The following is a 22,685-nucleotide window of genomic DNA, read 5'->3' on the forward strand; positions in this document are numbered from 1 at the left end:
ATATCCCAGATCTTGCATTTACTCAAGTTATTCATTGCTAACGTCTAAATCAGAGAAGTGAAAAGGACAATTGTTTAGTGCTTTTTAAAGTCCCTGCCCAAGATCAGTAGGGAAATCCCATTAGCTCCATTCATCGCATTTCTCATAAATCTAAAAGGAAAGCAAGTATCCAAAGCCTTATTCTTTAATAGTTCTTATTTGTAAAACCTTGACAGGGCTTTATTCTAAATTGCTTCCAAATTACATAAAGAATGCTGAGAAATATGATGGTTAGTGAATCGTGATAGTTTCAGTTATTGAATAAATAACCAGAATAGTAAAAGGGGACTAATCTGAAAGCAAACAGAATGATGGGCTGCGATGGGGCAAAAAGAACAGAGCTGTGGCATTCTTCAACTACTATCTGGCTCAATCCTCTTTAAGTGGGCAAATTGAAGAGTCTTTTATTCAGCGCCTAAAACTTATTCAAAAGGAGCCATATTTTCATATAGTAAAAACAAAAACAAAAAAACCACCCCACCGCCAACAACAACAAAAAACCCCAAACTTTTCTGTAGCGAAAAAGGAATGTTTAAAAAAAACGATGGGTAATCTTCTGGCTCAACAGGAGGGCACAGGGTGACCTGTGGGTGGGAAGTTCGTTGCAGGTACACTGTGGCCACCCGGCAGCTTTCGGGCCGTCACCCCCGGAGCCTTCTGTGGTTCGAGTAACTTATTAAAGTTGTCACTATTGTTTGAAATTGGGCAAGAGGTGTACAAAAATCAGGACTTCATTAGGAAAAATGTACCTGGCAATTTCTAGTACCTTTGTTTCACCAAAAGGAAACAATAATGTGGGGGTGCCATACAGGGTGATTGAGGCAAGTGATAGGATGGGTTACCATCTATAGTTCCAATTGTGCGTTTGTGAAATGTGAACCTATTTCATCGCTTTCTTACAGACCCCTGACAATTGCTGTTTTGTCTCTTAAGTCATGGATTTTTAAATGAAACTCTAAGAGGCTTTTGTTTTGTTTTCTTGACAAGGTGGGTTTCAAAACTAGAAGCTGAATGGATTAGGAGCCCACCATCATCTTCAGCAAGAATGCTTTAAAAAGGTATTTTAGCATTCTCTGTGGTTTAAAAGACAAAACCAAGTCCTGCTGGCTTTGTGTTGTGCTTCTCTTACAGACTGCAGTGCCTTCTGTCTGCTTCAGGGTGTGGCATCTGCCGTCGGGGAGGAGAAACTGGCATGTGTCGCCTTTTATAGCAGGCTGATTTCATTGTGCTGGGGCCTCTATTTCATAGCCTCTTGGTTGCAATCTTCTAGTTGGCTTGCTGAAACAAATAGAATTAAAAGAGATTTTTGAATTACATACATTATTTATTTTTTTAGTTCTGTGATTTTTCTATATGAAAAAATATTTTAGGAAAAGGGCCAGAGCTGAACTTGGTGACTCATTTTCCCTTTTAGGATCAGTTGTGAAAATAAGCCACAAAACATAGTTACGCTTGTTGACATGGACTTTGACATATTTTATCAGTTTGGAAAATGCACTTTTATGATTATATGTATGTATTTAGTTTGAGTCTCAATGTCTAAGAGCATAAATATGTACTTGATTGTGGAATATATGTATATATGCACACAAAACAGACATATTATTTATATTTGTACATGAAAAACTTAAAAAATTCAGCTTTTGTGGTGTACTGTGTATATTTAGTATGTATTTGAATATATAAAGGGAGAAAATCCAGGAGAAAATGTCAAAAAGGCCCACTAACAAAGATGTAGTATTCTCTTGGCAAAAACTGATGAATGATTTGGCATGAATTCATCTTACAGTTCTGTTATTCTCTCTTACACACAATGATATAACCCCTGTTTTCCAGTTGTTTGCATAGAATTGCAATTTGTTGTTTGTACACTCTATAATGACCCTTGGGTGTGCACCTGATCCCCCCCCCCCCATTAGTCACCAGTTTTTCCCACCTATCCTTTTCTACTTAGTCATTAACATATTTGCACTTGCTCAAGCAAATAAAAATAACTACTGCAGTTGAAATAAACTAAAATAATCTTTGTAAAAAGCTGAAGAATGAAATGATTTTAGAAAACTATGTTCTACCAAAATCATATACACTATTGCAGCTAGTGTGACCTCTTCAAAGTTCCACTCTCAAATGCTTTCTCTCCATGAAAACGAGGTCCACACTAGTATAAGGGAGGCATGGCTTCAGTTAAGAAGACCTGCCTGAAGATATTCAAAAGGTTACTAAGTGATAAATTAACAGAAATGAAAACATTTAAAACATCATAAAGGGATAAGAGTATTTAAAAAAAAATGAAGTCTGAAACACTTCTGTTCTAGGATTAGGTCTGGCCAACTCATATTTATTAAATATATGTTAATTAAATATATGATCTTATATTTATTAAATATAATATGCATTTATTTTAGTTTTGTTTCCCATTGCTTAGAAATATATTGAAGGTTAACTGTGCACCTTAACCTCTGAAATATGATGAGAGGCGTCATATAGATTTATGAAGATACAGCTAAACTTGAGCTGTCACTATTATGGCACCAATAGTTAAATTTCCATGTACACGTTGGAGCATAACACACCAGTGTACCTATTTGAAGACTTTCCCTTTAGAGAGAGGACAGCCAAGTGCATTACAAGAAAAATGCCCCTTTGGGAATACCTTGAGTTTTCACTGATAAGCCTACATGCATATATATATGTGTGTATATATATATATATATATATATACACATACATATATATGTGCATATATATATGTATGTGTATATATATATATATATATATAGTGCCTTAAAAAATAGTTATATAAACATTATCTTCGGGGCAGGTGCAGTCTCAGCACTTATTGAGTACTTGCTGTGTACAGGGCACAGCTCTCCTTGAAAGCAGCCAACCTTCCCTTAAACTCTCCCCTAATTTCGCAGCTTGAAGAAGTTGGTGGGAATTACGCTGATGGCCCCAAATCAAGGCAGCGAGGCTAACGTTCTGAAAAATTACATAACTCCTGGGAGAGGCAGTGCTTTTGCACAGATTGCACAAGTATTTTCTTGCTCCGTCGGCTCCTCCAAACCTTGGAGGCCAACAGACAACTTTGTTCCCCAGCCCTTCTCCCTCTTTTGTCTGCTCGTCAGACTCGTTTTCCACCTTTGTATCGTTCCTTTTAGACGTGAAAACAAACACGCGAACGGCCGGTTGGCAAGGAGACGAGGCACGAGGGGAAAGTGCAGCCTCGCGTTGCCCCACGCCGCCGCGCTCCGGGCGCCTGCGGAGCCGGCCCGAGCCCCGGGCCCGGGGCCGCCGGGTGCCCGCGAGGCTGCGCCCCGGCGGGCGGGCGAGCAGCGGCGGCGGCGGCGGGCGCAGGGACCGGCGGGCGGCGGCGGCCCGCGCAGAGTCCAGTCCGCGTTTTGCGAGTGCACACGAGTAATCAGAGAGAAGTGGATAATAGTTGCTCGGGCTCGCTCGGCTCCCTCTCATGCCATGCTGGGCCCGATAGGCTCAGTCAGTCGTGTGTTTACCCATATCCGGGTTAGAGAGGAAAAGAGAAAAGTTTCATTTAAACCTGAACTAAAAACTTTCACCATGAAATCACACAGCGGGAACAGGCCCAGACCGTAAGGCGTGACTCCCGGTTCGGCTCCGGCGGGGCCTGTGGAGGGGGAGGGGGCTCGCTCGATTCCCGTCGGGGCGTGTGGATGCGCACAGGAGGGGCCGCTGACTAAAAAGTGGGTTTTATTGTCTCCCCCCGCCCCCCGCCCGGCCTCGCCACGCCGCGGCGATCATGGCCGCGCGGGCAGCAGCGGCGGCGGCGGCGGCGGCGCGGGCGCGGGCGGGCAGCGGCGAGCGGCGGGCGCCCCCCGGGCCGCGGCCGGCGCCCGGGGCCCGGGACCTGGAGGCGGGGGCGCGCGGCGCGGCGGCGGCGGCACCGGGACCCATGCTGGGGGGCGGCGGCGACGGCGGCGGCCTGAATAATGTGCACCACCACCCCCTGCACCCCCGTCACGAACTGAACATGGCCCATAACGCGAGCACGGCGGCCGCCGCCGCCAGCACTAACAGCGCCAAGAGCGGCGGCTCCGAGGCGGCTCTCAAGGAGGGTGGAAGCGCCGCCGCGCTGTCCTCCTCCTCCTCCGCGGCGGCGGCGGCGGCGGCGGCGGCGTCCTCCTCTTCCTCCTCGTCGGGCCCGGGCTCGGCCATGGAGACGGGGCTGCTCCCCAACCACAAACTGAAAACCGTTGGCGAAGCCCCCGCCGCACCGCCCCACCAGCAGCACCACCACCACCACCATGCCCACCACCACCACCACCATGCCCACCACCTCCACCACCACCACCACGCACTACAGCAGCAGCTAAACCAGTTCCAGCAGCAGCAGCAGCAGCAACAGCAACAGCAGCAGCAGCAGCAGCAGCAGCAACATCCCATTTCCAACAACAGCCTCGGCGGCGCGGGCGGCGGCGCCGCTCAGCCCGGTCCCGACATGGAGCAGCCGCAACATGGAGGCGCCAAGGACAGTGCCGCGGGCAGCCAGGCCGACCCCCCGGGCCAGCCTCTGCTGAGCAAGCCGGGCGACGAGGACGACGCACCGCCCAAGATGGGGGAGCCGGCGGGCGGCCGGTTCGAGCACCCCGGCCTGGGCGCCCTGGGCGCGCAGCAGCCGCCGGTCGCCGTGCCCGGGGGCGGCGGCGGCGGTGGCGGCGGCGGCGGCCCGGCGGCCGTCTCGGAGTTTAATAATTACTATGGCAGCGCTGCCCCTGCTAGCGGCGGCCCCGGCGGCCGCACTGGGCCTTGCTTTGATCAACATGGCGGACAACAAAGCCCCGGGATGGGGATGATGCACTCCGCCTCAGCCGCCGCCGGAGCCCCCAACAGCATGGACCCCCTGCAGAACTCCCACGAAGGGTACCCCAACAGCCAGTACAACCATTATCCGGGCTACAGCCGGCCCAGCGCGGGCGGCGGCGGCGGCGGCGGCGGCGGTGGAGGAGGAGGAGGAGGAGGAGGAGGAGGAGGAGGCGGCGGCAGCGGAGGAGGAGGAGGAGGAGGAGGAGGAGCAGGAGCGGGAGCTGTGGCGGCGGCGGCCGCGGCGGCGGCGGCAGCAGCAGGAGGCGGCGGCGGCGGCTATGGGGGCTCGTCCTCGGGGTACGGGGTGCTGAGCTCCCCCCGGCAGCAGGGCGGCGGCATGATGATGGGCCCCGGGGGCGGCGGGGCCGCGAGCCTCAGCAAGGCGGCCGCCGGCGCGGCGGCGGGGGGCTTCCAGCGCTTCGCCGGGCAGAACCAGCACCCGTCGGGGGCCACCCCGACCCTCAACCAGCTGCTCACCTCGCCCAGCCCCATGATGAGGAGCTACGGCGGCAGCTACCCCGACTACAGCAGCCCCAGCGCGCCGCCGCCGCCGCCGCCGTCGCAGCCCCAGTCCCAGGCGGCGGCGGCGGCGGCGGCGGGGGCGGCGGCGGGCGGCCAGCAGGCGGCCGCGGGCATGGGCTTGGGCAAGGACATGGGCGCCCAGTACGCCGCTGCCAGCCCGGCCTGGGCGGCCGCGCAACAAAGGAGCCACCCGGCGATGAGCCCCGGCACCCCCGGCCCGACCATGGGCAGATCCCAGGTAACCCCCGCGCCGGCCGGGCCTGCTTCCGCCGCGGCGGCCTCGCCGCGCGCCTCGAGCCCTAGTTTCTTTCTCTCCGCGTACTTTTTCTGCGTCTTCTGCCGGGGGGGAGGCGGGGGCGAGGCGCCCAAAGCCATTTTAACTCGCGGCTGCCTCCCTCGGAGGCTGGGGAGCGCGCGGCGCCCGACTGCGCGGCCCGGGCCCCGGGGGCCTGGGGGAAGAGGGTCTCGCCGAGGGCCGGGACGCGCGCTGCGATGGCCGGCCGCCGAGCACCCCCGCCTCGCCACCCCACCCCGGGCGCGGAGCCGCGCGTCCGGAGCCGGGGACCGCGCGGCGAGGCAGCGGCGTGGGCGCCGGGGACGGCTCGGGCGGCTTTTGTAACAAAATAGGCGCTCCCGGCCGGTACGGTGCGGGGAGGAATATTGACCCCGTCTTCTCGGTTAGCGCCAACAATAAGCTTTAACTGGGAAAAGAATGAGGAACTTTGTCCTACCTCCAGCCACACCGCGTTCCCTCTTAGCCTGCAAGGTGAAGGCAGGAAAAATAGGTTAGCTTTGTGGCAAACCCAGTGTGTTTTTCGTAGTTCTGCCCGGCCATTCAGAGATACTCGATGCGAGCTTTGAGTTTGGATGTTTCGTAGCAAAAAGAATGCCCCAATTTACAACGACGTGGAGGTAAAATATTCTAAAATAAATCGATTCCTTCCTGAGAATAGCCAGGAAATCCATTATTTGGCTTATAGGCTGCTGGAAAGGAGTCACCTTCAACAGATAGGCTACGTTAAAGGGACACATCCCGGTTAAGTTGAACTTATTCTGATCATGGAACAGGCATACATTTTATTCAGCAAGTCCAGGAAAATAGCAGGCCAGTGAAAATTGATCTTTTTGGATCAGATTTATTTGGATTTTCTTTAATTTGCTGTCCCCCAAGTCCTACGGCGTTATTAGGAAGTGTCCTGCACTCTTGCTGTTTCTTGCTCGTAGGCTGAGCCTAAAGACTGACTTGATCTCCTTTGCAAGGTTTGGAATTTGAATTGTGGAGGTAAACTGGCTGTAATAGTCTCCAGACAGCTGCCTCTGAGTTGACATCTAATCTGCCATCTGATTGGCTCCCCTCTCACCATTGGGCATTTAGCACTGCTGATGTAAATAGAAGTGCTGAGCAGTACAGTCACAAAAATTCTTGCCACAAATAATAACTGAGCTCTATTACAAGCAGATGTAAGGTTGAATATTATTTAAAGCTTAAGTTATTATGAATCATAGTTATTAATAAGAGGATTAAATCCTGAAAACATTATGCTGGTGTCCAGTATTGGGCATTTACAAAAATCAGATCTTTGACAGTCTTAATGTGGACACTGCATATATCACGGACTTGAATTGTAGTATGAAGATGTGGCAATTGAAATGTAATGAAGCCAAAAATTTTAGCAATTTCTGGATTTGCAAAGCGTTTATTGAAGTGCCCTTTCCAGATTAAACTGTGGGGGAAAAATGTGAATTGTCAGCACACGTAGTTTGGTGTAAAATTAAAAATGATAACTTAACATTTCAAGATCCTGATATGCAGCGGTCTCTTTTAGGGATATCGAATTAGCTTTATAACAAGATTAAAGCTGTATTTCTAGTAATTTATGTTGTAACGGTGCTGATCATTTAAAATGTGGATAAGGAGTTTCCATTGAATTGACATAAGCATGAAGTGAGGAAACTATAATTTTGTACACAAGAATTAATCAAAGGGGAAACATGGATAATCTTGTGAAATACTGAAAATTATTTCATTATTTTCTTCTTGATTATTTTGTTGGGTTCGGTGGTGTGGCCCTTATTTGAAGTGCTTACACGTGTATTAGGGAAACTGTCTCATGCAAGCTGTTCTGGGTGTGTTTCTTCCAAATAATCTTTCTTTTGTAGACATCTTAAATGCTGTGAAAGTTTTTAAAATCCTCATTTGTTAGGAAGGAATAACAGCGGTTGTAATCTACTTAGCTTATTTATTTTAGGAAGGCGTATTTTAATAACAGTCATATCTTAGGGGAGAGACTCGTCAGAGTGAACACAGGACTGAATTTAACAGATAATCCTGTGAATCCCTGGCCGAGGACATTAGTGTCCACTGGCTTTCAAATCTTTGGTTACTGGAGTTTAACTTTTAATGAGAATGTATTTTCCTGCTCTTGATAGAAAATTTGTGACTATCAATTTTCATTTTTGATGCACACAAGTGAAAACACAGAGGAGGCTCGTGTAACTAAACCCACGTAATTAATTTTAAAAAGATTTGCTTTGTCAGCTTGCTTTTAAAGGGATAGTTTAAAATTCCCATCTTGGTAAACTAGAACGGAGAGATGATGGAGGCAGATGTAGGTCCTTGTTACTTTAAAGTATTATTTCTTAATGGTACCAATCATTTTAAGTATTTTGTTTTCTTGGAATGAGAGTGAATCCATTATGTCCTCGGTGTGACCCTTGGGAATAGCTTTTTTATTTTTGAGGGGCGAGGAAACTGCTGGGCATATGACCTAGATTCACAGATTTCTCTTAGGTACTTTGCCGTGTAATGTGTGGAATGTGTCTTTTTTATGTATTTTCTTTTTGGGAGGCTAGTATTTATTTAGTATTTGTTGTGATCATTATATTAAGTCATAGTTATTTGTCCAAAATATTGAATCACTATGTCACTATAGGCCATAAAGTACTATTAAATCACGTTGTTAAATGATGAAATTTTCTTGTGGCTTTAGCACATTTAGTTTCATTTTTGATTTTAGGAATTGTTTATATTGGGCAGCAAATGTTTTTATAATTGGGAACAAAATATATCTGTATATTGTATTGGGAAGGTCTTTTTAAAAAGTGAAATAAGCCATTTTATGATACAGTTTGTTGCTGGGTTTTTTTGTGAGATAAAGTATTTCGATAGAGCAGTTCAAAAGGAGTACTGAGGTCTGCTCCTGTAAGTAATATTTTATAATGTCCACATCTGTGCCAAATTCCATTAATGCTATTTTAACTTCAGTTTAACAGAATATAACACAACGTAATAAAAAGAGCCTTATTTATCATTCAAAGAAGTGACTAGCTGGCTTACAAAGCAGGAAGTTACAGACTGGTTCCTGATGACCTTAAAATTTGTATAAGATACATTATAGCATAACATCATTCCCCACTTCCCCTCCCAGTGATATTTTACCCTATCTGATGTTTTAAACCTTGTAAAGAAATTGTTGTGCCCTGAATTAATATATTTGCTGAGATATGGCTGGCTGGCTGGCTGCTGTGTCGTCAGAGAATGTGGAATTGGCAGCTGTGGTTCATAGAAAAGGCCTAGCATTTAAAAAACCAAAACAAAATACATAGAAAATATTTACAGTTTTCTGTTTTCCTAGGTTACCTGGGAGGAAAGGGTGCGTGGTTTAAAATTGTTTTCTTTGGATATCCTGATTTCTGTGTGCTTAGTTTTGACCATTTTATTTTGATGATAAGTACTCTTTAAGGCAGCTGTCACTTAAATTTACGTTTATATTAACATAAAATTGATAAGTATGTTCTAGGGAGCATCGTATTCTTGTCTTGGCTCTATAATGAGAAGCCTTAACTCCCGTTTTCACTTTGGTTGTGCTTTTTATCTGTATTTCGGAATCAATCTTTGGCAGGGTTTTTCTGCTTGTTCCATTTTCCCTGGCATCGTATTGTATCAGAATATCACAAGCGTGTTGTAGAGATGGAAATAATCCACATCACTCTTAGACACTTAAACTAATGTACCTTCCCTCTAAATATCATGTTATTCCATTAGAATTGAGAGAATAACATCTTCATGCTGGTATCAAAATAGTATTAATTCTGGTTTGAGGACCAATTTTGAAAATGTAAGACAGTGTAGAGGAAGGCTCATAAATTCATTTGGTAGTTTTATTAGACACATGTTTTAAAGAAAACAGGTGTAAGAGAATGGGGTTGAGTTTTCAGTTCTATTTCTTATTAATGGACTTTGGTACTTTATATTTTGGGGCAGAGTACATCTAAAAAAAAAAATGGCTTCTGATGTAATAGGAACTTACTTACTTCCATAGGATAAATACCTATGTGACAGGCAAACTGAAAAGATGATCATTTCACTTATTTAACTCTTGTTCTCTCCTAGGATGAGAGTGGTTCGATTTAAAATTTGTTGGGGTCTCTGAAATTTTGCTACTTATTTTGAAGACTGATTTGGACATGTAAATTTTGGATGTATTGCACTGGGGACTGACTATATTAGCTTTTCGCCCAGCGTCCTAAATTTAGAGGTTTTTCTCACTATGCTAGACTGACACTGCTCAGTTAATGGATCTGTGTGCCTTGATCCATCATTGAGGAAAAGGAACTAATAACTCACTTGTGTCACTTTCATTTTGGCCTGTGTGTAGTTTTGGAAGTTTGAAGCTTATATTTACATTTGAAAGAACTGTCATGTATCACTTAAACCAACAGATTTATGGAGGCTCAAAAGGAATGTTAATAAAACTCGAATTCCTTTAATTTTTTTATTGCAATAATTAGATTTTCAAAGTGGATGTTACAAAATTTTTATGACATTTTCTAATGCTGTTTATGCTTACGGGCCACTTGCACATGCTAGGCCTTTTTAGAATCGGATACTTGTTGGTCACAGGGTTTTCCTGAGGTGCCCTTTCTTCATCAGGATATTTGTGCAGATTCTCTGTGGATATGTGAAGGAGCACACTTGGCTGTGTGTGTGTATGGGAGGCTGAGGGTTCTCTATTTGACTTCTCCGTGTGTGTGTGTGTGTGTGTGTGTGTGTGTGTGTGTGTGTGTGTGTGTGTAGGGAGGGGGAGAAGTACCGGGCACAACTGCTTACCCACTGAGGATGCGCATATATCACAGATGTACAACTATCAAACGATACTGCTTTTACGGTTCGGAGGCTATTTATACAAGATTAAGTGGCTCTTTTTGGTTTAATTGGATGATTGAATGATAACTTTGATCTAAAAACTTGGTATACGTTGGTAACTTTTTCCCCTGAGAATTTTGGTGAAAAGAAAATGATAGAGGTATCGGTACCCAGGTGCCATTAAGTACACGCTTATTTTGCCTTACGCTAACACTGGAATGAATGGAGTTGTTGCCACGTGCATACTGTAGTTTTAACTTAACAATTCACACTAATCGAGTGAGCGAGTGGATTTATCAAACTAAAATGTGTGTCTCCGCAGTAAGTTTTCAGCAAACATGTTCTATTTTCAAAGGCTTTAACTTGGAATAATTCTGAGAAAACTATTTCCTTAGATTTACGTATTTGAATAGGATCCAATAGACAGTTTTCAAAAGCCCACTTCTGAATGGATCAGTGCCAAGAATACTAGAAGGCCACTGAGTTTGACAGATGAACTAATGATGAAATTAGTTTGTTTCTTGGATGATGCTTATTGGTAGGAAAGAGACCAGAGCTCTAAGATCTTCAGCACATCCGGTTTACCAATAGACACTCTTATTTTAGGTAGGTGGCAGTAGAATCTGGAACAGATCTGTCATAGCAAGACCGACCTTTTGAATTGAAGTAGATTTGGCCTCTGCTCACCATCTTTTGTAGGATGCACTTCTCAGGGTCTCATTTGGGCCTTGATGAAAGATGAAACTTGAGACTCAGACAAGTCGTTACTTATTAGGTGACCCTGGAAGGGAAGCCATATTTGATGAAAACCGGAAGAAAATCCTGGACCACGCTTTGAAAACTATGGGTTGCTAAAAAAATTATATCTACGTATTTTTTTTATTGCGGTAAAATAACACAGAACATAAAATTTACCGTTTTACTCATTTTTAGGTGTGCAGTTCAGTGACATTAAGTACGCTCACATTGTTGTGGACCACCATCTGATTTCCAGAACTTTTCGTCTTCCCAAACGGAAATAAAAAAGTACATTTTTTCCTTCCCTTCCTTCATGTCAGACTTTCAAATGGTTAGTTATAATGTGTATTATAAGGAAAATAATCTTTTCATGGCCATTAATCTTGCTGCTTTGTAATTGATTAGTAAATCCTTCCTCACATGTTCCCTAGCAGTGCTCATGGTGTGTGTGTGCGTGTGTGTGTTCGTTCCACTACTTCTGCCCAGCTCTGACTTCGGGGTGATCTTCCCAGGTTTTGTCTGTTCCGAAGTGTGTAAGTGTGTCCTATGTGGGTTCGTTGTTTCATTGTCAGGTCATTAAAAGTTTAAAAGCAGCTTTTTGAAGCCTTTCTGTTGAAAGGTTTGGGATACTTTGTTGAGAGAAGCCTGGTACTTGGTTAGATGATAGGATGTGGAAATGAACTGTTAGCATGATCATTTTTCCCTTTACTTCTCTTATCTTTTGCATGTTTAGCTTCTTTTTTAAATTACTTGTTATATCCTTCTATCGGTGAAAGTCATTTACAATGGTCATTTTTTTTCCAGTTGTGTTTTAGGTTTTGGGCCATCCCAGTCCCCCCCTAGCCTGAGCAAACAGCCAGTCCGTGTGATGCTGGGTCTTTTTTCATAGTGTTCTGTGCCCCCAAGTTTGTGCTTCCCCCCTTATGTTTTTAATTTGTAGTCCTTTGTAAAGCTGCAGAAATTCTTTGTGTGTGGAAAAATTCCTAAATTAAGATGATTGGTCTTTTAATTAAATTTAAGAGGCAGCTGCAAAGGGTTGCTTCTTGAATCCTGGTTAGTCTTCAGAAGAGGCTTTTTCGTATGTAAAATTTGGAATTGTATTTTCGCTGCCATTGAGGCTGATATGTAGTCGCATCTTTAGCCGATCAGTTGTGTATATTAACCATGGATTCCACAGAGGACATAGAGAGTGAACTGTGATTTAAGAGTGTGTGCTTGGAAGCAACAATTTTTTAAGGTGTAAACATTTAGCATTTGTGCATGCTGTGACGTGTGTGGCGGACAAGTATCTACTCCAGATGATCGGTTGGCAAATATTTATTAAGCACCCGTTTTCCTAATCAGCCCAGTGCCGGACGGTAGCTAGGGTCTGGGGATTGCTCTTGCTTCTGTGTGCAGTTCAGAGAGACAGCGTGCCAAAGCCTCTCCCCACTGAACCTGGGCATGGCATTTTTGGCATCGTTGACTTAGAACTGGCTCATTTAAACAGAATGCAAATAGCAACCATGTGGGTCAGCAGTCTGTTGGCCAGCTTTTTTTGGGTGGGGGAGTGGATTTTGGCAAAACAAATAATTGTAGATTGTTGTGATATAGTTGATGTGAGCTAGTGACTCTTTTCCATTTCTACCAATCAATTACTGGCTTTGTGCCGGAACAAAATAAAGATCCCACTACAAAGAATAATAACTAAGAGAAGGAAAATATAATCAGTTCGAAATTTGTATAGAATGGTCCTTTTTCTTTTTCTCAGTTTTCTACATTACATAGGCTCTTGGAAAAAAGTTAAAACAGTCTGCTCAGATTTAGGAAGATACTTGGATTGCTGGAGTATTTTTGGTAACTGTTTAGATAATGTATGCTGGCTGAGGAGTAAATTCAGCTACTGCTTCTGGGTCCTGAAATAAACCTTTCAGAAAGCGAGGCATTGATGATTAGTGGAGGCTGTTCCAGAATTCTTAGTATCTCCTGTTTCTTTTTGTGATGAGCATCTTAGAAGTTAAACCACTCACCGCACTTCGTAACCTTATTTTGAAATGACTGGTAATTTTAAAATTTGTCTAGAGTTTGGCATCTAATTTATGAAAACTTAAGAAGCAAATTTGAAGTTTCCGTGACCATATATTTATATATATCAAGCTGTAACCCCATTCTAATATCCTTTAAATTTTCTGCTTTCAGCTCATATTTTTTTATAATAAATTCACTTTACCCAATGAATTATAAATGACCTTGGAAATAGAAACGTAAAACATTGCTACTGCTGAGCACGAGTCTGTCTGAAGAAGCAGACATATTTCTAAGGGAACTGGTATGTTTGTTGTATATTAGTTTATTTCTGTCATTATGAGGATTTATGAGAGAATGCGAATATATTACGAGGCATCCTGATGTAATGGAAAGATCTTGGGCTTGGAGTTGGTCAGACTTTGATTCATTTGTAGGCTTGAGTGCCCATTTTCTCTGAGATATGGCAGAGGCTCAGTTTCCTGATGTGGAATGTTGGCTGCTGGGCGGGGCCGCCGCTGAGGTCATCTCTGTAAATCGGTGGCATTGTTCCCTGGTGTCTCTTTTCTTCCCACCTGCCTTCCCACTGTGTAGTGAGCCCTGAGTTCTTGTTCTCTGCCTGGCCCTGATGCGGTTCAGGGGTGTGGTCGCAGATAAGCCCCTGCCTCCATCAATTAGGTGACCCCAGTCCCTCCCAGCTGCAAAATTCTCTGCTGCTCTGAATTTTAAAAAATATGGTGCCTAATCAGCAATGCACCACTGAACATCTTATTAAACTATACTGGGTCCCAGACATGTTCAGTGAATATAAACTGAGGTCTATGCAAATATACAGATTTTGTGAATACCACGGCAATTTCCCTCACAAAATGTAGTTTTGTACTGATTGGGACTCTTGTGAACAATTGGATGAATTGGTTTTGGTTGATCAATAGAACTGTGATGGATTGGCGTCATTGGATCTCAGGTGCTGCCTCACGGTATTCCGTCGTTAATGTTAATTAGTAGATTCTGAGAATTATTCCTATCTTCTAGGTCTTTGTCCTTTCCACTTTCATGATCTATGAAATTGACTAGCTTTTTTAGGGGAAGTGCTTTCTGCAAAGGAACAAAGTTTCAAAAAATTAAAACTAGGCTTTTTTGCAATTCTGAATGGTGGACTTTGGTCTCTGATTCATGCTTAAGTAACTTACTTCTGTATCTGTTTCAATTTTACTGACTCTGTGGTTCACATTTGGTCCTTAGCAAGATTATCATTTACTCTACGTATCACCAAGGGTGGTGCTGCTCTCAGTCAAAGTAGGGAATGTCAAAGCTGAGAATGAATGCCAAGGGCCTGCCTTGGATATGTAGAGAGGAATGGTTTCTCTTCTTTCTTTCTTTCTTTCTTTCTTTCTTTCTTTCTTTCTTTCTTTTCTTTTCTTTCTTTCTTTCTTTCTTTCTTTCTTTCTTTCTTTCTTTCTTTCTTTCTTCTGTTAATGCTGAGATTTATAAAAGTATCAGGGACAAACTTTAATTCTATTATGAACAAATCTTACTGAGCACCACTTGGTGCTTAAGATACAAAGAGTAAATATAACGTATAATCCATAATTTTCCCTGGTGAATTGTCATGGACTCCTGGTGTTTTACAAAGTGGAAATTAAAATGAATGGCTACATTATTCTTCTGCAGAAAGACTATATCCCTCAAAGTGCATCATCTAAGAACTATTTGAATAGTTGATAATGTATCCAAACTGAAAATTTCCTGATGCGTGTATTATACATTTCCAACATCCGTTGCAAGAAAATCTGTTCAGTTACTGCTTCAGGGTTTTATGTGGAAGGTCAGTATACTTGGAGTTTGTTCTTAGGTGCTGTGATATTGATGAGAAAGCGATCTTAATTTGGGTTTTTGTTTGGGCATCATAAGGTGAATTTTCAGCTAAAGAGATGGCTTTATAGTGTCATTAGCATGAAGGATTTAGAAATCAGTTCATTTACCTTCACCGTATTGAATAATCTCCTGTGTGTCGTCAGGGCTTTGGGACTAGAGATTTGTGTCATCATAGCAAGAACCAGGGTATCGGGCAGATGTTTGTGGACGACCTCGTATGTGTGCCTGGTACTGTACTGGATGGTGGACCTTGGTAAAATGACAATGCAGGGCCTAAGGACCAGTAACCGTGCTACACAATACAGTGTAAATGGTTTGGTGGGAGAAGTCTTGATGTTAGTGTCTCATCTCACACAGACTAGACTGGGGTCAGGGTAGGGGTAAGAAGGCGCTGCGCCAAATAAAGTCTAATAAGCTGAGAGCTGGTCAGCGAGAAGTTACATTAGTGAAGAGGCTTGGGAATGGAAGCAGGAGGGGCGAGGGCAAGAGCCAAAGGTGTGCAGGTTAGAGAACCTGCAAGATTGGACATTCACCACCTGCGTGACCTTGGGCTAGCCTCTTTACTCCCTGACGTTTGAAGTTCCCTCTGGTCTAAGGAGATGGGAAGGAAGACTTAACCCATGGAATTGTTTGCAGAAGGACACTTGATAAAGTTCTGGTACACTGCCTGGCAAGGAAGGGGATGCTTTCAAAAAGTAACAAAGGATTGTATGTTCTCATGGATAAGGAATTAAAATGAGTTAGATGTGGTTCGGTATTAGTTAATTTGACAAGTTAATTTAACAGCCTGTTAGTCTTTCCTCTCGGAACAAGTAGGTTAGCATTTGAAGCCTATTTCTAATCCAGACAGTTCATTTTTTATTGCCTCATGTGTCTGTCCCTTGCCATGTGTTTGGGAAGAGTGAGTGCTGGGGCAGTCGATCACATTTCCAAAATGTCTGCTGTAGTTTTCCAGTCTTTTCTTACAGTCCTGGTTTTTTAACTGGTAAGGAAAAATAAATTCAGAAGATCGATAATTGGAGCATTTAATTTCACCATCATCAACAAATATTTAGTGACCTTGGTGTCGGGACACTGTACCAGATGAAAAGATATCCGGGGAATATTGAAAAATTGTTAAACATCGTGGTGCTCGTTGGTTAGCGTAGAAGAACATGCGTAGGATATCCTTAGGTTATAAAGTGAATATTGGTGATTAAAATAAAGAAGACGGTTTGTGGAATGTTTTCATCTTACTTCCTATCCCATGTAATTAGAACTATGGATTGAATAACTCAGGCCTCATAAGCAGTGTAAATTTTGAATGGAAGGAAATTGGTGGTAGGCAGACAGCTTGCAGATTGGTGAGATGGATCTTTTGCTTTTAATTAATTTTCTCCATGTGCTAAAGAAATAGTTTATTATTGTTAACTGTTGAAAAGTTTAAAAAATTATAGTTCCATTTGTTATGATTTTGCTGGGTTTGAAAGTCTTCCCTTTCCCGACTGTTGGTGCCAGCTCCCTTTCAGTTTCATTTGGCTGAGTAGAGAGAACACTCCAGAAGGTGCCATGCTACAGCAGGCAGAGGCGTGCCTTGTGAAGGTCTCGGTTTCTCCCCTGCTGTCCATTATGTGGGGCGAGACTTTGTTTTTCCTCCTCCATTGAGACATTTGTCAGAAGTATGGACACTTTAAAACAGTAATGTTTTACTTTTATTCAGCAATTAATTAGTGAAGATAGGATGTGAAAAGCAATTTTGTGTTTTGTCTTTTATTGTGCATTAAGTTCCTGTAGTTTTCCGTATTGCTGTATTATTAATGAGGAGGGAGAGAAGAATGGAGGGAGAAGGTGAATTTTATTTAAGACAGTTATATTCGGGTAACTCAAAGGAATGTGCTTTTTTAGTCTAACTACCCTTTCCTGGTGTTTCATGGTTCTTTGAAAAACTAATGTAAAGAAGTTGTAATCAGCTCTTAAGATTATTTGCGCCAACTGGTTGTTAATATGTGGACGTTTTATTCTTGGTGCGTCTAGAAACTTCATATGAATGTATTTTATGAAGAGGAAGGTGTACTAGCATGGCTAAACTGGGGAGGCGGAAATCTGGGTTTGATTTGCACGCGTGGTATTTTTTAGGGACGCGCAAAGTTTCACACATGAAATAAACTAGGTAGTGTGTGCGGCATCACATGATCAAAATATTTTTCCCCTTACCGCTGCCAGAAGCTATCTATTGCTTTTCAACAATCTTACTTGTTGGGCATCATGCCAAGATGTTTAAGACAACCCCTTACGTGAGCTGTTCCATTCTTAACCTCTTTGACTGAAGTGCCGTGACCTTCACATATGTAGATTAGCCATGTGCTCTGTGAATTGAAACTTGCTGCCTCAGGAAGAAAGGGTTTTTCTTTTTATTCCACTGGGAATTTGACAGCCATTCATCCCTGACCTGGGCAGAGGTAATGCAAGGAAATTGGATTCAAATGGAACGCGGACAGATAACACAGGGAGGCAGACAAGCTTTCTACCTTGTCGAGGATGAAAATATCCCGCGGTATAGATAATGTGCTGATGCAAAGGATCTGAAAAGCAACAGATACAGAGGGAGATAGATAGATGTAGGCACTTTGGAACAATGGCCTTTAAAAAAGGAAATTGCCATGATGGGCCTTTCTAATTAGTTTTGACTCTACTCTTTCTCTTCCTTTCTAACCTAAGTTTTTGAAGTCTTTTTCGAATTTGTAAAAATTTCTAAACCCTACTTGAGAATTAAATAATACTAATATCGGGGGCGAGCGTGGGCTTAAATATGTTGAAGCTAGATGAGTCTTTCAAAAGTGGAAGTCGTTAGAAAGTTGGAGAGATGAATGTGTCACCTGTATCTAGAAGAGTCGGCATGTTTCTTTGTCTCGACGCTCTAAAATTTTGAAATGATACTTAAAGAGATAGTTTTACTCACATGAGAGTTCTTACTGAGTTTCGTCATGATTAATAAAAATAAGGAACAAAAATAACTAATGAATTTTTGTATTTTTATTAGACAACCAGTTTTAAAGAATGTTCACCTTTGCTTTGTTAGTAAACATACTTGAAATTAAAGTAAAATTCGGTATAAATAATAGTCATGACACTTGATTAGGTTGATATGACAGAGGATTGCGAAGGAAAGTTCTCATTATAAGAATAATGGGTCTGAAGTGGTACTCCGACTGGTTTCTTAGCAAAAGGAGGGGATGATTAGGGCAGTCTGAAATTTATGAGTGCTTTGGTATGGCTTTCCGAGCCGAGCCTTCCCTGGGTACGTTAGGGCTTGTGAAATATTATGGGTCAGAGGCTCGCCTACCGGCTCTGGGGGAGGTGTTGTTGATATCCAGCCCGTTCTATGGGGTGCAGAAAAGGACGTCTGTATGGGTAATGTGCTTACTGGGTACAGTGGACTAAGAGGAACACAGTTATCCCTTGACCTGAAGAAGCCTGGTTTCTTTCCATACGAGGACTATTGAGAAAAATAGGGACAAGTATCTGGTCGCGATCCTGCAGAGCACGGGGTCTTCCGTGGACTTCTGCTAACATGCAGGCACGAGAGCGATGGGCCACAGATGGCAGGACTCGGGTCTTAACCAGCTTGTTTCTGTGCAGCTGCGAAGATGGTGCAGCGGGGACGATGAATGCCAGGCTGGGGTCGTGGGTGGGGGGGGCGGGGGGCCCCACCGAGAACACAGAAACCGTGGGGACAGGTGCTGAGTGACCCTCCCAGGAGAGCGGGCGCCTGGGTGTGGACGGGACGAGCAGAAAAGATGGTGGTGAGTCAGCAGCCACTCCTTGAGGGGTTTTCTTGTTTCCTTGTAAACAGTGGCCTGTATGAGACTTTTAGGTGGGGACACGGGAAATCTGTCTCTCCTTCTAGCCAGGTGTCATTGGTAGAACTATTACAAACACACTGCTTTCTGTTCTTCTCAAAGAAATGCAGGTTCAGAGAAAAAGTTTTAGAAGAGCCCTGGGTAATAGTGATACGAGAAAGCGGTAACAGTAATAATAGCTCCTGTTACTGAATACTTACCTGTGTAAGTATACTTACACACATTGCACATGTTGATTGTAGGCTTTTCAACAGTCTTGCAAGGCAGTCTCCCCATTTGTGAACAAGTAAACTCGTAGAATTAAGAAATTTGTTCAGTCTCCAGGGATGTCCGGTGCTACAGCCTGTATATTCTCTCCACTAAAGGAGTGGCTCTGAAACCTGGCTGTGCATCCGAATCCCCCAGGGAGGCAGACAGGCGTCTAAGTTCTTCCTCCAGCAGTTCTGGTGTTCTCGGGTTGTGGAATGGCCCGCATGCCCACCCTTCTCTTCCCGCAGAGGTTATTGACGGAATTTATTTATTGGTAGAATTTAAGTAGACTTTTTTTTTATTGTTGTTAAGACATGTGGCATTACATTCTCATAATTGAGCTTTGAATGTATTTTGGCCCCGTAGTCCTACTGGGCAAGGAGAAGAAAGAATGTGTGCTTCAAGGCTGTGAAGGTGGCTATTGGATTTTTTCTGATAATATTACTGGACATTAATGTACATCCGCCTGTGAGAAGAAACCGTATGCTAGGATCTGGGTCATTGCTATGAGTTATCAAGGGAGGCTACGAAATAGTCTGTTGATGTTTAAAGAGGAGCACAGGTTCTGTTGTGAGTTATTTACACGTGGCTGTGACTGAAGTTTCTGGGGTGGGGAGGCCATGGACCAGCCTCTAGAACAGTTTTGGATGGGAGAATGGATGAATGGACTGGACAGCGTCTCAGGGTCACAAGTTAGGCGTGTTTATGAGGCCAGAGATCTTAAATCCAAGAATGTATGAAGGGAGAATGACTATGGGAATGACCATGGAGGGCAGGTGACAGTCAGGGACCAGAAGATTGGAGAGAAGGGAGAATACAGGCAGCTGGAAAAGAGAATTTTAGAGTGAAAAACCAACACACAAATTTAATGCCCTGAGTGAACTATTTAGTGGTGAAATTTGCAGGACCCCCCCCCCCCCACCACCAAATTGGCAGATCTTAAAATAATCAAGACGCTGATGCATAGTTACGAGAACAAATATAAGGCAGAAAAATCCTCCCAGTTTTTTGGTGAGGTCATTTCATGCCATGCAGTCCTGAGTATTTCTGTCTTTGCTGTTGCCTCATGGCCATTCTGGAACCAGAGTCCGTGATATTGGGAGAATAGTAAAAGCACTCCATCAATGGACCCAGTCGAATCCCTGTTTCCTGTGTTACTTACTGGCGAACTTCTTGGCTGGCCAGGCCAAAGGGTATTGAGATGTGTCCTGAGACTCTTTCAGTCTTTCTCTCCCTAATTATGTCTAATAGGATGATATAATACTGGGAAGTTTCCCCTGTACGTCCCCAACTATTCCTCTCTTTTGAAACTTGTCAAAAAAAATTAAATCTCACAGCTTTAAAGAAAATGAGTTTGGCCCATAACCTTGTCTTAGACAGCGGTGGAAGTGACATTCCATTTAACCAGTACTCTGCTCAAACATCTGTGCAGCGGGAGAGACCGCGGGACTGGCTGTGTTCAGGTTTCCTGGGTCTTCAGCTCGTGTTTTCCTCACCTCCCGATTGCTGCTGAATTTGAGGTTGAGAATATTCTTGAATGACGTGCCTCCAAAGTGCTCTTTTTAGCTTAAAATGAAATGAAGGCTTTCCTGTCTCTTGTTCCCTATTTTCTAATAACATGTGATTTTGTTTCATTATTTGCAGTAATATATGGCTACTAGAGTAATCACGGATGCATAGTGTCTGAAGTTAATGCTGAGGACACCTAAGCCATCTCAAGCAAATGAGTTAACAGTCTGTCTTTAAGAACCCGCAGGAAGAAAGCAACCCAAACAAACTGGTAACCTGTGTTTTATTTAGGCCGTTGCTGTTTGTCACCGGCATGTCCTTTTCTCGGAGACCGGACCTTTCATTTTGTTTGGCTCTTCCAGCTTATGCAGGGAATGAGCATCTTCAGTGTGTTAGTCACGTTTCAGTCTCATTTGTTACGATGAGAGATACCTGTCTTTTGCCTGGAAAGCGAACACGTGTCTGCCTGCGTTCGAACTTTCGGGACATGCCTGTAGTGATGTATCATGCGTCCAGTGCTGTGGTTTCCATCAGTGCAATCTTAGCGTTCTGAAACAGCTGAGACAGCCCTAAGAAAATAGCTGTCACAAGGCTCCCGAACCCGACTCCGCCAGACAAGAATAAAGCCATTCCCTCCCTCCCTTTTCAGGATGATAGTTATTTGGTTCTCCATGGTGACTTCCTTTTTTGCCACATTATCAGTACAGAGTGGAGGAGTTAGGTGAGCAGCTGTGGGCAGCAGGTTAGAAGTGGGGGGCACGTGGAAGCAGGCGCAGGAGATGTGGCAGGTTCTGCCGACCGCAGGGAGGAAACCAGCCGTGCTAGCTTGTCCCTCGTGACCTTCCCAGGGAATCAGGTGAGAAGCAGGGCAAGCCTCACACAAGAGCCTTGGACACCCGTCCGGTAGGGAAAACACTGAGTGAGAAACCATTTGGGGGGGGGGGAGGCATTTTGAGGGATATCTTCCATACCCCCCAAAACCTTGGGAAAGCAGAACGGGGAGCCGGGGTTGAGGGTCGGTGGGAGACTTCTGAGTCGACGGCCAGATACTGTGCTACTTCGTGTACATTCTTGACCCACTCGAGAAATAGCTCTTGGGGTCTAGTCTGTTCACCTGCTGTGTGGCAGGTCGTGCTCTAGGTGCTGGGGCCACGGCAGTGAATAAAACACAGGCCCTGCTTTCATAAGGCTCACCTTCCGGTGAAATTTAATCCTAGAGATTATGCAGAAGCACCTGTCCGCATGCGGGTGGCGGCCTTTAGAGTGGGAACGAATAGCAGCACAGGGGGATTCAAGAGCATTGAACACTTTCAAAAACTGCTTATTGATTAATGAGGCAATATAGGAATATGTCACAAAAACCAACTCGCGAAGGAACTGTCAGGGTTCTATTTCCGTAGTCCCAGAGATGCTCAGCGCGCACCTCTCGTGTCAGCGGACAGCGAGGAAACGTAGCATTTTTACTGGCAGTGGTTGAAATGGCAGACGGCAGCCCAGCACCACCTTCGTTTCCTCCAGGCCGGGGCAGGAGTGGCGTAAACACAGAGCGCTCGATCTGACTCCCTAGAGAGAAATCAGATGGTATTGTAACTCTTTGAAGGCGTCCGCTTCAGAATCATCCTGTGTTTAGTGAGCAGGCGCGGTTTGGGACATGTTGGGTTTGAGATGTGTTCCAAGGAGCTGACTGGACATGCCCTTAGACAGACAGTGCAGGAGGGTGACTTGGGCCCAGTATATCCATGTGGACTTTCAGCGCGGTGTGCTGCTGAAATGGGGTTCACCGGATTGCCCAGGGGAGCGTGGGTGTGGAGAAGAGAGGGGTGCTGAAGGGGTTTAGGGAGCGCTGACATTGGAGGAGTGGAAAGGGAGGCAGCCAGAGAGCCAGAAAAGGAGACGGAAAGCATGGGAGAGCTCCACAGAAGCCA

The 22,685-nt window shown here is 44.4% G+C and overlaps 1 protein-coding gene across 8 annotated transcripts in view; it reads left to right on the forward strand.

Annotated features, from left to right (window-relative positions):
• The first annotated feature begins 3,811 nt into the window (after positions 1-3,811).
• Positions 3,812-22,685, forward strand: part of ARID1B (AT-rich interaction domain 1B) — a 447,008-nt gene continuing 428,134 nt past the window's right edge. For all 8 annotated transcript variants that reach the window (XM_042987379.1, XM_042987385.1, XM_042987380.1 and 5 more), the window contains exon 1: positions 3,812-5,635. In XM_042987379.1, coding sequence (XP_042843313.1) covers positions 3,812-5,635 — 1,824 coding nt within the window. The remainder of the gene's footprint in view (positions 5,636-22,685) is intronic.

This window comes from Panthera tigris, chromosome B2 (genome assembly GCF_018350195.1).
Source record: "Panthera tigris isolate Pti1 chromosome B2, P.tigris_Pti1_mat1.1, whole genome shotgun sequence".
Classification (NCBI taxonomy): domain Eukaryota; kingdom Metazoa; phylum Chordata; class Mammalia; order Carnivora; family Felidae; genus Panthera; species Panthera tigris.